Raw genomic sequence first — 15,338 nt, 5'->3', positions numbered from 1 at the left:
ACAAGCAAAGAGATGGAAACAACCCAGGTGCCCACCAACAAATGAATGGATAGAGAAGCTGTGGTATAATCACACAATGGAATACCATGCAACACTGGAAAAACAAGGAACTCATGAATTATACAAAATGGGTGACCCTGGAGGACATTATGCTGAGTTAAATTATCTCAGTTGCAAAAGGACAAATATGGCATAATGTCACTGTTACAAAACAGGACTGACATGGGGATTGGAGGGAAACTGAGAAAATGGGGGATAAATAAATGAGCACTGAATTGAAATAGATGAGAGAAAGAATTATCTAAAAGAAATATATGATTAGATATTATTTGTATGGCAATAGTCCAGAACAGAGGTGCACAGCAAAGTCGACTGGGAGGGCAAGGAGAGGGAAGAAATTGTGCAACAATGAAAGAATCCTTTTAAAGAGAAAAGCAAACTTGGAGTAGGGGGAGACAGGGACACAATATTATGAAAATTCTACCACAAGTAATCTACAAATTTAATGTAATCCCAATACACTTACCAACACTACTCATCAAGGAGATGGAAATGGCAATTTCCAACTTTATTTGGAAAGGAAAGATCTCAGTTAAGCAAAGATCTACTGAAAAAGAAAAACATAGTAGGAGGCATTATACTCTCTAATCTCAAAACCTACTACACAGTAGTAGTAATCAAAATACCAAAATATCGGTGCAGCAACAGTGGAACAGAATCAGCCCAGAAATCAATCCATCCACTATGATCAACTGATCTTTAACAAGGAGACAAAATGCCAGCCTCTTTAATAAGTGGTACTGAGAAAACTGGGCATCTGTCTGCAGAAAACTGATAACTATAAGATCCACATCCTACAACATGTTGTTGTTATATTCCATTGAGTCAGAACCAACTCATACCTGACCCTCCAGTGGATTTCCAGAGGCAGTTAACTGCAAGGGAGGAGAATGATCTTCCTTCTCCCATGGAGCAACTGGTGGATTTGAACTGCATGCTGTCGGGACTGCAGCACAGTTTCTTACCTCTACGCCCCCAGAGCTCCCTTCTTAGAACATACACAAAAATCAACTCAGGGTGAATCAGGGACTCAGGGGTAAAACCAAAAACTATAGAGATCATTATAGGAAAAATAGGAACAAATTCAAGAGTCCTAGTCTATGTTGTAAATAGTTTTTCAATACAGCCAAAAATGCAAAACCAGGATAGAATAAAAAATTTCTCCAAAAGAATAAAAAAGAGAGCCTACACTATGAAAAAATATTTGGCAATGACCTCTCTGATAAAGGACTCGCATCTAAAATCTGTAATAAACACCAGAACAAGAAAAAGACAACTAATTACAAAATGGGCAGAAGACTCTTCATCAAAGAATATATTCAGATGGCCAACAAACACATGAATTAATGTTCAAGATCACCATTTATTGTTATTGCTGTTGTCATTGTTGTTATGTGGCTTCAAGTTGAGTACAACACAGAGCAACCCTATAAACAACGGATCTGAACTCTGACCTATCACATGCCATCCCCATCATCTCTAACATACTGAGCCGATTGCTAGAGTCATTGTGTCAGTCCAACTCATTGATCAAAACAACAATGAGCTATCATCTCACCCCAGCCAAAACAGTAAAGTTCAAAAGGACACCAAACAACAAATGTTGGCAAAGACAGAGTGACACGGAAATTCTCCAGAGACTCCTGATAGGGATGTAAAATAGCACAACCACTTTGAAAGGCAGTTTGGCATTTCCTCAAAAAGTTGAAAACAGAAGTACCGTTTGATCTAGTTTTTCCACTATTAGGAATATACCTTAAAGCAATAAGAGTTGTGACACAAATAGATATATACACACCCAGGTTTAGACAACATTGTTTACAATAGCAAAGAGATGGAAACAGCCCATGTGTCCATCAATAAACAAAAAGAGAAACTGTGGTACATTCACACAATGGAGTACCAGGTAGACTGGAAAACAATGAAGAATGCATGAAACACTATACAACATGAATGAGTCTAGATGACATTACACTGAGTGAAATAATTCTGACACAACAGGACAAATACTGTGAAATACCACTGTTATAAAAAACAGTACAACTCGAAGTAGGGGAAGAGTAGGAGATGAATGAATAGGTAACGAACACTTTCTTGAAATAGGCAAAGGAAGAATCAATGTAAAATGAATGAGCAATCAGACATGGTATATATTGCAATTAATGTTGCACAGGATATACAAAAGAGATTGAAGGGAAAAAAGCTAAGGAAAAGTTTACACACAGTCATGGAGAGTTGAAAGGGAAGGGAGAGGAGGGAAAGAGGAGCAGCAGAGATCAGCAGATTGACAGGTAGGGTGAAGGGAAAAGCAAGCACAGTGAGGATCTGATGAAATATCATAAATGGCACTGATCAGTTGTAATTAATGTCACAAAACAAAATGTATATATTCTGAAAGGAAACTAAAGAAGTAAAGATATTAAAGGATGCAAAGCAAACTGCACAGCAGTTGTAAAGGCATTAATGGAAAAATAAGGCTAATAACAATAGGCAGAGTATCAGCTGAAGTATTCAAACAACAGATGCAGAGGTGGATATGCTAACTCATCTCTGCCAAGAAATTTGGAAGCTAGCTACCTAGCCAATTGACTAAAGGAGTTCCACTATCTGTGCCTATTCCAAAGAAAGGTGATCTTATACAAAGCAGAAATAACAGAACAGTATCATTAATTATCACACATGGGTAAAATTTGCTGAAGACAATTTAAAACGGCCCTGGAGCAGTAGAACCATAATGAACCACAAAAACGATTCTGAAGGAGACATGGAAGAAGGGATATCAGAAAGAACGTAGTTGAAAACAGAAAATATCAGAAAGTTATTTACTTGTGCTTTTGACTATTAAAAGGCATTAAACTATACGAATCTTTTTTTTTTTTTGCTCTTCTTGAGCTTTATTGAGACACATAAATTATAGAATTGGAATTCCGAAACATTTGTGCTCATCCTATACATAGACCAAAAGAGTCATTAGAACAAGAGAAAAAGGGATGCTGCATGGTTTAAAATCAGGAAGTGTGTCAAGGTTGTATCCTTTTACTATATTTTTCAATCAGTAGATCATAACATACTATGGCTGACTATGAGAAGAATGGGAATCCCAGAACTCTTGATCGTTCTAATGCGAAACTTATACTTGGACCAGGAGGCAGTCGTCAGAACAGAGCAAGGGAACACTGCATGGTTCAAAATTGGGAAGGGCGTACGCCAGGGATGTATCCTGTCTCCATACCTTTTCAACCTATATGCAGAACAGATTATCTGGGAGGCTGGGCTCTATGAGGAGAAATGTGGGGTCAAGATTGGTGGACGATTTATCAACAACCTGCGTTATGCGGATGACACAACCCTGCTTGCTGAAACTGAAGAGGACCTGAAGCACCTGCTGCAGAGTGTCAAGGACTGCAGCCTACAATATGGATTGAGGCTCAATGTCAAGAAGACAAAGATTCTCACCACTGGACCAATTGGCAGCATCAGGATAGATGGTGAAGAGATTGAGATTGTACACAGCTTTAGTTTGCTTGGCTCCATAGTCAACAGTCTTGGCACCAGCAGCCAGGAAATTAAAAGGCGCATTGCCATGGGAAAGTCTGCTGTTAGGGACCTCTCCAAAGTACTGAAGAGCAATGGTGTCTCTCTGGAGACTAAGGTGCGTCTGGTACAGGCCATGGTCTTCGCAATCACTTGTTATGCATCAGAGAGTTGGACAATGACCAAGGAGGATAGAAGGAGAATTGATGCCTTTGAGCTGTGGTGCTGGAGAAGAGTATTGAGAATACCATGGACTGCTAGGAAAACAAACAGATTTGTCCTGGAAAGGGTTAAACCGGTGGCTCCTTGGAGGCAAGGATTCTGAGGCTCCGTCTAGCATACTTTGGACACGTTGTGAGGAGAGACCAGTCCTTAGAGAGGGACATCATGCTTGGGAGGGTGGAGGGACAGCGCAGGAGGGGAAGGCCCTCTATGAGGTGGATTGATTCAGTGACTGGGATCATTGGGATGGGAGTGTCAGAGAGTGCGATTGGCACAGGACAGAGCGGAGTTTAGGGCTGCGATGAGTCGCAAGCAACTCGACAGCACATAACAACAACAACAATGCTGAGCATCAGAGAAACTTAACCATACAAAGAAGAAAGCAGTATTAAAATTAGAGGGAAAACTCATTAACCACCTGTAATATGCAGATGACATAACCTTGTTGTAGAAAACAAGACTTAAAGCCCTTACTGATAAGCCTTAAAGACTAGTCTTTGGTGTACACTGCACCTCATCAGAAAGAAAATAAAAATTTCCCCAACTGGATAATTAAACATTACAATAAATGGTAAAAAATAACTGAAGTAGTAAAGGAATCAACACCATGGACTTAATAATTAAAGGATGTATTGCAATAGGCAATCTACAGTGAAATGCTAAAAAGCAAGGACAACACTTTTGAGGACGAGGTGCGCCTGATGCAAATCATGGTATTTTCAATCATCTCCCATGCATGCGACAATAAGGAAGATTAAAGAAGAGTTAATGTCTGTAAATTGTGATGTTAATTAAGAACATTCAACATACCATGGACCAACTGCCAAAAGAACAAAAGATCTTTATAACTAAGGATGGTGAATCTTCTCACACATGTACTTTGAGTATGTTATCAAGTAGTCACACAAAAAAGGCATGATACTTTGTAAAACAGAAGAGCCAAAAAGAAAAAGACTTTTTGGTGTGTGTATATTCATGATATTTTTTTTAAGAAACACACATATCAACTATACACATGGACTTTACCTGATGGACTGCACAGGAATCAGATTGAAATAGATTAGTGATTTCCAATTCTTTTGTTGTTGTTAGGTGCTATGGAGTCGACTGCAACTCAAAGGACCTTACAAACCCTAAGAGAAATAGACCAGAATGTTGCCCTACCCTGTGAACCTTCAGAGTCTCTGCCATTCTCAACCCAGTAGTCAGTGTATCAGTTCATGACCATGAGGATCTTCCTCTCTTTCAGTTACCCTCCACTGGTCCCAGCATGATGTCTTTGTCCAAGGGCTGAGTTCTCCTGACAACAGACAATGTTTCCCCATCTTTGTCTCTCAGGAGCACTCTGGCTGCACTTCCTCCAAAACAATCCTTCGTACATCTATTTTTTCCCTCATATGGGGTCGGTTGTTTTGGTTTTTTTTGGTTAAATAAAGCTTTCCTGAAATCCACTCTATTAAACATACATATTTCAACAAACATGGAGCCAAGTGTTGGTCTAAAAGAGGAAGACCAACTCACACCATGAGATGAACTGACACAGTGACTGCAATATTGTCTTTATGAACAACAGTGATTGTGAAGCTGGTACAAGATCAGGCAATGTTTCATTCTGTTATGAGTCAGAGCTGACTTGAGGCACCTAATATCAGCAACACCACAGTGGATTCTGTTCAAAATCAGGAATTCTGCACTTAGATTTCATGTTTCGTTAGTTTCCCTCAAGTCAACAGGTATTACCTTGATTTTCAAGGCCTAGATACTTCTTAAAGTTTCCAAGCCATCATTCTATAAAATTCCCACAACTTGTCTCCAGTTTCTTCACAATCAGACAAATTGTGCATCTTTGGCAGGTTGTGCTGTTAAGAGTTTACTGTTCAAAATGGCTTTCCTAGCCACTGAGTTTGGCTTTGCCAAGTGATGAGTGAGACTATGCGAACAGGGTATGTTTGCCTGTCTACAAGGGGTCTGGCTAGTCTTGTCTTTAAACTGAGTGGATTCTGCAGCAGAATTTGAGAATCTCACCATCAGCAAAGAAGAGGCAGAGAACACAGTGGGCTCTTCGGGGCCAAGGATTCTTGTGTCAGTCAGAGCTACAGAGGAAAAGCAGCAGCCGCAGCAGAAACCTGGGACAACACAGAACTGGCCTTGGGACTACTAATGCACAGAACAAAGTGAAGAGCAGCCAAGTCTGCTGGAAGACTGCAGGGAGAGCCAGGACTGGCAGAAGTGTTTACACAGACAAAAGCCAGAAGGATGACGGCTTCAGGGCCTGTTTCAGAACCTGTCCTGACTGAGAAATCATACCCTGTTGCCAACTGAAATTGTACTCTGTTAACTTCCCTAATAAGCCCTATAATCACAGATAGGATTCTGTGTTCTCTGTGAGCTGCTGCAATGAATTATAAACCCAAGAAATCAATAAGATTGATAGTAGAATTAGTAGAAAGAAGTGTAGGAGTGAGGAGAATATGTCTGACCTTATGGGAACTGGTTCTGTGTTGTAGATGCTGTTGATGCAGAGTTTCCCACTGAGGTGTGAGTTGAGGTCAGATACGGCCACCACCACGTGGCCCTTGCTTCTTTTACACAGGGATATAAAGAAGTAATGTGTTCACTACATGTTTGCTGTGTAGTAATGACTGTCAGTAAACTCTATTGAATAATAATACAAAGAGCTCTGCTGTGGTACATAAGTGAATTGCACTGCTAATCAAAAAGCTGGCACTTTAAGTCTCCAGAAACTCACTGTGAGAAAGTTGGGTAGTGTCTCCTGCCATTAAGATCTACAGGCTCAGAAACCCAGGAGTGAGAGTGGCGAATCAGTTCCATAGCTATAGGTCTGGTTCAGGTTTACAGAATATGGTTAGAGTCCTACTATCTTTATAGTCTTAGCATGCACATTTCTAAGTTATTAAAGTAAGTTCAGAAATTCTACAAACTTACAGCTCATTAATGACAGAAGGATTGACGCCTTTGAGCTGTGGTGTTGGAGAAGAACACTGAACATCCCATGAACAGCTAAAACAACAGATAAGTCTTAGAGAAGGTGTGGCCAGAGTGGTCTTAGAGGCTCTTTGGTGGCTTCACCTCACATACTTTGGGCACATTGCTAGGAGGGGCTATTCCTTGGAGAAGGACATGATGCTGGTGGAGGGTCAGTGAAGGAGAGGAAGATCCTCAACCAGATGGACTGACAGACATGGTGACTGCTGCAATGGGCTCTAGCGTGTCATGAAGTGTGAGGATGGCACAGGATAGGAGTTGTACTCGCTATGAGTTGTACCCAAATCGATGGCACCTAACCACAACAACAATAACAAACTACAATGCTTCATAAAAAAGTGGGGGAGAAATTCTATTTTCCATCAAACCATACTTTCAAGAAACAGGCACTAAGGGGGCAGTTATATAAACTGTTGAAAATTTACTTATATTCATCTTTCTGGTTTCTTACTGATAATTATTTCTGTAAGAGACAATGACAACTGGGAGGCACATACTTTCACTACAACTACCTTTCTCTTGAGAAATGTCTTAGTTACACATAAACATACCAAACATAGAGACCCATACACACTTTAATAAGTAAAAGAAAGCTGAAATCTTTTGCTAGAAAAGTATTATATCCAGATTAAAATAATTTCTGTAAATAAAACATTTCAACTACCAAATATACTATTATTTACTTCTTCACTGTTTCTCCTCATAGGGTTAAATACTTCTTTCCTCTTATAAATCCGCCCCTTCTTGGGTTTCTCACCTCAGGTCCTCTAGTGTTTGTTGAACTTCTCTCAAGGAATCAGCATCAAGGTTATTAATGAGCTCTTTCCGGTAACGTACAATGAAGGGAATAGTATTTTCATCATTAAACAGACGAATGATGTTGGCACAAACCCAAAGTTCAATATTAGTTCTCTCAGATAAAACCTGCAAATTGAAGATACATAGTGATTTATGGTTTAATTCTTAAAAAATTAGCATTTATATTACAATGGATAGTTAAAAACATAGAATCAAATAATACTCCCAAGACTCTTAGAATCAGTAAGTTCTGGTGGTGAAGTAGTTGCACCATTTAACCCAAAGGCAGCAACTTCCTGGTGATTCAAATCTACCAATGGCTTCAAGATAGAAGATAGTCTCCTCCCTTGAGATCAGAGTCTCCAATAAACCTGTCAGAGGCTCAGCTAGGAGTTGGTTCCAACTCAATAACAACGAGTTGACTTAGAAACTATGCTCTCTCCTTATTAATCAACACATTACTGAACATTTTGCATTTACTACAATAGTTAAAAAAACCCTACTATCTGATTCTACTGTGCATTAACAATGTATCTCTAATGTCACTGTGGGTGGATGTGATGCTTAAGGTTATATGTCAACTTGGTTAGGCCATGATTCTTTGAGATCTGGCAGTTGCATAAAAATAAAATTTATCAGCGAGCTCTGGTGGCCTAGTGGAAAGAAGCTGCACTGCAATCCCAGAGGTAGGTGGTTAGAATCCACCAGATGCTCTCCTGGAAAAGAATGGGCAACCTACTCCTGTACCAGTCAGATCCAATTTGATGGTACACACACACAAAAAAAAAATAAAATAAATTTTAAAAAAAATAAAATAAAATTTATCAATTATACAGATATGTTGTCGTTACCATATATCATAGAGTTGAAACCAATATACAGCTGCCTCTCCAGTGGTTTTTTAGAGGCAGTAAAGCACATGGTGGGAGACTGCCCATCTTTCTCCTGTGGAAAAGCTGGTGAATTCAAACTACATGACTTTGGGTAGGCAACACAGCTCCTTACCACTAAGCCACCAGAGTTCCCTGTATAGGGACAAAGTCACCTTTCATTTTTGCATAATGACCTGGTTTTTAGAACCTAATCATGTCAATAAGTGAAGAGGGTATAACTGCTGTGTTTTTTAAAAAAGAAAAAAATTAGGTAAAATAGGCATGTTCATAGACAATCTTAATATTCAAGGAGCTATTTCTACAAATTCAGTATGATCCAACATATATCACTCCATATTATTAAAATTCTATGAGGGTTTTCATCCATCATATGGCAGTAAATATCAAACAAATATAGTAAATATCAAGGAGTCACGATACTGGCATGAATAAAAGGAAAAGATACTTTGTTCATTACCAGTGAGAGGATATGCCAATATAACCTCTAAAGTAAGCACAAATTGGAAATATCTGTCACAATTATCATCAACTGCTTATGTGCAAGATCAAACTGAGGCTGAATTAAAATAAGTACAAAAGCACCAAAATATGATCTTGAGTCTACTCCACTTGAATTTAAAAGTTATCTTAAGAATAGGTATAAACACTGAACTTCAATAATCAAAGGGCAGATAAGTTATGGGATGACATTAAGGAAATCATCCATGAAGAGCACAAAAGACCACTACAAAGAATGAGGAGAAAGAAAAAACCTCAATGGATGTCCAAAGAGAACCTAAAAATTGCAGCAGAGCATCAAGAAGTCAAAACAAAGGGAAGAGTTACTGAAATTAAAGATCAGAACAGAAGATTTCAAAGGGCATCTCAAGAAGACATAGCCAAGTATTATAATGAAATGTGAAGAGAAACGGGATCAGGAATAAAAAATTGGGAACACTCATCCAGCCATTTCCCAAGCTACAAGTACTGAAAAACAAATTCAAGCCTCAAGCTATAATACTGAGAGACGTTATGGGAAAAATATGGAATGACCCAGGAAGCATCAAAAGAAGGAGGGAATATACAAAATCATTGTAACAAAAAGAATTGGCCAACACTGAAATGTCAGTTTGAGTACTAGACGCGTCTGATTCAGGTCAGGGTTTTTCTGATTCCTTGCTGTGCATCTGAGAGCTGCGCGGTGAATAAGGATGACAGAAGAAACCAAGGCTGTTATTTGTGGATCCAAGATGAAGTTGTTGACAGTTTCAATCTCTCTCCATCCACCACACCGTTGCCAATCAATTCAGTGCTAAGAATCTTTGTTTTCTTGACACTGAGACACAAGTCACATTGAAGGCTGCATTCCTTGATCTTCTGCCAAAAGTGTTTCAATTCCTCCTCACTTTCAGCAAGCAAGGTTGTGAAATCTGCATAATGCAGGTTATTGAAGCACCTCCCTCCGATCCTGATGTCACATTCCTCTTAAGAGAATCCAGCTTCTCAAATAATTTGCTCAGCATACAGACTGAATAGGCACAGGGAAAGAGTACCACCCTGACACACTCTATTCTTAATTTTAAACTATACAGTATTCCTTTGCTCTGTTCGTATAACAGCCTCCTAGTCTAAGTAAGGATTTCACATGATCACAATTAAGTGCTCTGAGATTCCCATTCTTTTCAATGTTAGTCATAATTTGTTATGATCCACATAGTCAAGTTCCTTTGCATAGTCAATAAAGCATAAATAGACATTCTCCTGGTATTCTCCACTTTCGGTCAGGATCCATCTGACATTAGCAATGATATTCCCTAGTGCCACAGCATCTTCTAAATCCTGCTTGAACTTCTGGAAATTCCCTATCTATGTAGTGTTCTAGCTGGTTTTGAATGATCTTCAATGGCATTTTGCTTGCATGTAATATTAATGATATTGTTAGATACTTTCCACATTCCGTTGAATTACCTTTCTTGAGAATGGGAACAATTACGGACCTCTTCCAATCCGTTGGCCAGACAGTTATCCTCCAAATTTCCCAGCACAGATACTGCCAGGCATTAGGTGATATTGTCATGGCATTAGGGATATCATTGCTATTGTCAGATAGATTCTGGCTGAAAGCAAAGAAAATCACAAGAATGTCTATTTGTGTTTACTGACTATACAAAGGCATTTTAATGTGTGGATGATAACAAATTATGGCTAGCATTGAGAAGAATGGGAATCTCAAGACATTTAATTGTGCTCATGTGAAACCTACACCCAGACGAGGAGGCTGTTGCTGAACAGAGCAAGGGAATACTACACAGTTTAAAATTAAGAAACATGTACATCAGGGTCATGTCCTCTCTCCATAACTATTCAAACTCAGCAATAATACTTAGCAAATTATTTGAGAAGCTGGACACTATGAAGAAGAATGGGGAATCAAGATCAGAGGAAAACTCATCAATTACCTACGTTATGCAGATAACACAACCTTTTCTTGCAGAAAATGAGGAGGATTTGAAGTGCTTGCTGCAGAAGATCAAAGAACAATGCTTTCACTATGGACTGGATTTCAGTGTGTCAAGAAAACAATAATTCTCACATATTATTACAAGGAGCATTACGATAGATGAAGAGAAGGCTAAAATTGTCAATGACTTCATTTTGGATTCACAATCAACACCCTTGGGTTACACTGGGGAAGTGTGCAGTTAGAAGTTCTCCAAATTACTGAGGAGTAGTGCTGTTAGAGCACTAAGGTGTGCCTGTTTCAATCACTTGCTATGCTGTTGAGAGCTAGACAATAAATAAAGATGACAGAAGAAGAACTGATGCCTTTCAGTCATGGTGTTGAAGAAGAGTACTCAATACCCCATGGACTGCCAAAATAACAAACAGGTATGCCTTGAACAGGGAGCAGTCAGAAAGCTCCTTGGAAATAGAAGATAAACTTCATCTCACATACTCTGAGCATATTGCTAGGAAAGGCCTATTTTTTGAAGGACATCATGCTTGGAAAGATAGATGGTCAGTGAAAGAGAGTAAGAAGCTCAAGTAGATGGAATAACACAGGACTTCAGCAATGGCCTTGAGATTGTCAGACTGCAAGGAGCATGTTCACCTACTCTATCTAGAGATTTGTGACAGGCCCAAGGTTCTACATTTTAAGTAAGATTTCAGGGTAAATCTGGTGCAAGAGGTTTATGCATCAATTTTTAAAATACTTTCATCTAGGTCTAAATGTCATAAAAGGAGTCTAGTTAATACTGTTTCACCAAGAAATGATGGACTACTTAACTAAGGAACAGGAATTAAATCAAAACCATTGAGACAGCATTCTATTCCTTAGGTGGCTACGGGGGGGGGGGGGAATTATTACAAACAACTGGCAAAAATAAAAACACAACATATGAAACTCTATAAAATATAGCAAAAGCACTCATCAGAAAGAAATTTATAGCAATAAATGCCTACATGAAGAGACAATATCTTAAACTAGTCTGGCTGTAAATTAAAGAAGATCAAACTAAGCCCAAACCAACCAGAAGAAGCCAAATAATAAAAGATAAAAGCAGAAATAAACTAAAATAGAGAATAGAACAATAATAACAACCAAAAATAATATACCTTTGAAAAAAATGAGTAAAACTGGCCTATTTTTGCCAGACTCAAAAAGAAAAACATGAGAATACAAATAACCAAAATAAAAAATAAAACTGGGAACACTAAAACAGATACAACAAAATATAAAAATTATCACAACAGAAAACTATGAAATACTGTACTAAATTTGAAAACTTAGATGAAAAGGACAAATTTCTAGCAACATAATTTATCTATACGAATATGCAAAAAAAGTAGAAAATTTTAACTGCGCACATAGGAGACTGAATCAGTAATCAAACCCTTTCCAGCAACTAAAAGGCCTGGATTGGATAGCTTGAGAAGTTTTTCAAGAATTCTGAGGAAAATTGACACTAATTATGTTAAGTCTTCTAAAACAAAGAAAAAGAGTGACTACTCCTTAACTCACTTGGTAAAGCCAACAAAGACTTTCTGAGAAAAGAAAACTTCTAACTCATGAATATAAACAAATTTTCAATAAAATCTTGCCAGAACCCAACAGCATATTAAAAGAGTTACACAATAAGAAAAAAAGTCACATAGTAAGATTAATAATAAAAGATCAATATAACAATAGGAGATTCATAATAAAATACAAGGAATTTATACTAAGACTGTATGGAAATTACAAAATCAGAAAATAAATTACTGATTGACATAAATATAACAGGAAAATAATTACAAGATTAACTCCTATGGACATACAAAAAGTATCTGATAAAATCTAATACCTTTTCTTGATGAAAACCCTAAAAATGCTGAAATAAAAGGGATATTTATCACATAAAAAGGCAACAGCTAGCATACAAAGACTGAGAGCATTCATCCTGAAATCAGGAAGAAGATAAGGGTGCCTGGTCTTACCATTTCTACTCAATATTATATTAGGAGTCCAATCCAGAGCAATAAGGCAAGAAAAAGAATTTAAAAATATCCAGATTAGAAGAAGTAAAAGTATTTCTATTAGCAGATAATTGTCAAACCAACTGGGAGAGATCTGTATTTGTTCCCTTTACAAAGAAAGGTGATCTGACAGAATGTGGAAATTATCAACCAATATCATTGATATCATATGCAAGCAAGATTCTACTGAAGATTATCCAAAAACGACTGGAACAGCACATCAACTGAGAACTGCCAGAAGTGCAGGCTGGCTTTAGAAGGGGTCATGGTACTAGGATATGGTAGCTAATGTTAGATGGATCTTAGCAGAAAGCAGAGAGTACCAGAGGAATGTCTGTTTCATTGATTATGCAAAGTCATTGGACTGTGTGGATTACAACAAACTGTGGCTGACTCTGAGAAGAATGGGAATCCCAGAACACTTGATCATGCTAATGTGAAATCTATACTTGGACCAGGAGGCAGTAGTCAGAACCGAGCAAGGAAACACTGCATGGTTCAAAATTGGGAAGGGTGTATGCCAAGGATGTGTCCTATCTACATATCTTTCCAACCTATATGCAGAACAGATTATCCAGGAGGCTGGACTGTATGAGAAGTGTGGCATCAGGATTGGTGGAAGATTCATCAACAGCCTACATTATACAGATGACACAACCCTGCTTGCTGAAATTGAGGAAGACCTGAAGCGTTTGCTACAGAAAATCAAGGACTGCAGCCTTCAATATGGATTGAGGATCAATATCAAGAAGACAAAGATTCTCATCCCTGGGCCAACTGACAGCATCAGGATGGAGGTGAAGAGATTGAGATTGTTCACAGCTTTAGTTTGCTTGGCTCCACAGTCAACACTCTCGGCACTAGCAGTCAGAAACCCAAAAGACGAATTGGATTAGCAAAGACAGCTGTCAGGGGGTTCTCCAGAGTGCTGAAGTGCAAAGATGTCAGTCTACAGACTAAGGTGCACCTGATCCAGTTACTTGCTATGAATCAGAGAGCTGGACAATGAATAAAGATGACAGAGGAAGAATTAATGCCTTTGAGTTGTGTTGCTAGAGAACAGTCTTGACCATAACATGAACTGCCAAAAGAACAAACAGGTCTGTCCTAGAGAGGGTAAAACCAACTTGTTCTCTGAAGGCAAGGATTTTTAAGCTCTGTCTCACATACTTTGGGCATTTCACCAGGAGAGGCAAGTCCTTAGAGAAGGACATCATGCTTGGAAGCGTGGAGCAACAATGCAGGAAAGAAAGACTGGATGTGATGGACTGACATTGACTGAGGTCACAGGGGCAGGTGTGCTGGAGACAATGAGACTGGCTCAGGACAGGACAAAGTTCAGCGCTTTTGTACATAGGGTCACCATGAGTCACAGGTGACTCAACGGCACATAACAAAAACAACATGGATTATGCAGCTAATTGCCTCCAGTGACAACTGCCTCTTGACATTTAAAAAAAAAAATTTGAATCTACATCAAAAATATTTCTTGATGGGGGAGGGGCAGGCAGGGATAAAAGTGTAACAATGAATGAATGGAAATCCAAAGTCTCTGTAAATTCTCATTGAAATTAATAATAAAAAAATTTTTTTAAAAATATCTCTGCAACAATGAATGAAAGGAAATCCAAAATCTCTGTAAATGTTTCTTAAAATTATTAAAATAAAATCTAAAAAAAAAACAAACCAAAATCTCTTGCAGTCTTCTTAAACAAAACCATTATCTTAACTAGATCAAAAATAAAGTCTGCCTTGAGCATGATGGTCTTTTAAAGACCATAATAAAGATCAACAACAACTTAAAAGAGTAAATAATCTTTAAGGAACAGTGAGTTTGTTAGTAAGGGAGGAACACTCAGAAGAGGAAGGTGAGAATGGTTGTATAATTCAAAGAATAGAATCAATGTTGTTTAATCGTACATATACAAACTGTTTCACTATGCATATTTCTAATAGCAAAAAAATAAAATTTAGGAGGAGAAAAGACCTAGTGATATTCAACTAGCAGGTAATAGAGGGAAACGTAGACTGAATAGAAGAATTCCTCTGTAAAGAGTCCCAGTTGAAAAGTAGTAGTCAGATCCTAGCCTTTAAAGCAGGAAATGTTACCAAAGACAGAATATATACTAAAATCACTAAGGAAGAGAGATCAGAGAGGGGTCACCTTGATCCCATCTCTCCTTAAAGGCACTGCTATCTATCTATCTATATATACAAATATATGAAAATGTTGAAAATTACTCAAGAATCACTCTTTGGGTCCTTTCTATGGTCTTCAAAGACAGTGGAAGAAATAGAGACAGATGATATATTCTTCAATAAGATATA

The 15,338-nt window shown here is 38.2% G+C and overlaps 1 protein-coding gene across 1 annotated transcript in view; it reads right to left on the bottom strand.

Moving 5' to 3' along the window:
- The window catches only part of SRBD1 (S1 RNA binding domain 1), a 324,250-nt gene that overhangs the window by 297,932 nt on the left and 10,980 nt on the right, over window positions 1-15,338 (bottom strand). Inside the window, exon 4 of the mRNA XM_006882310.1 lies at window positions 7,580-7,746. Coding sequence (XP_006882372.1) covers window positions 7,580-7,746 — 167 coding nt within the window. The remainder of the gene's footprint in view (window positions 1-7,579; window positions 7,747-15,338) is intronic.

Source organism: Elephantulus edwardii, unplaced genomic scaffold (assembly GCF_000299155.1).
Source record: "Elephantulus edwardii isolate Elephantulus edwardi_28Jun2011 unplaced genomic scaffold, EleEdw1.0 scaffold00019, whole genome shotgun sequence".
Taxonomy (NCBI): domain Eukaryota; kingdom Metazoa; phylum Chordata; class Mammalia; order Macroscelidea; family Macroscelididae; genus Elephantulus; species Elephantulus edwardii.
The sequence above is the reverse complement of the archived record's forward strand: the minus strand, read 5'-3'. Positions and strand labels throughout refer to the sequence as shown.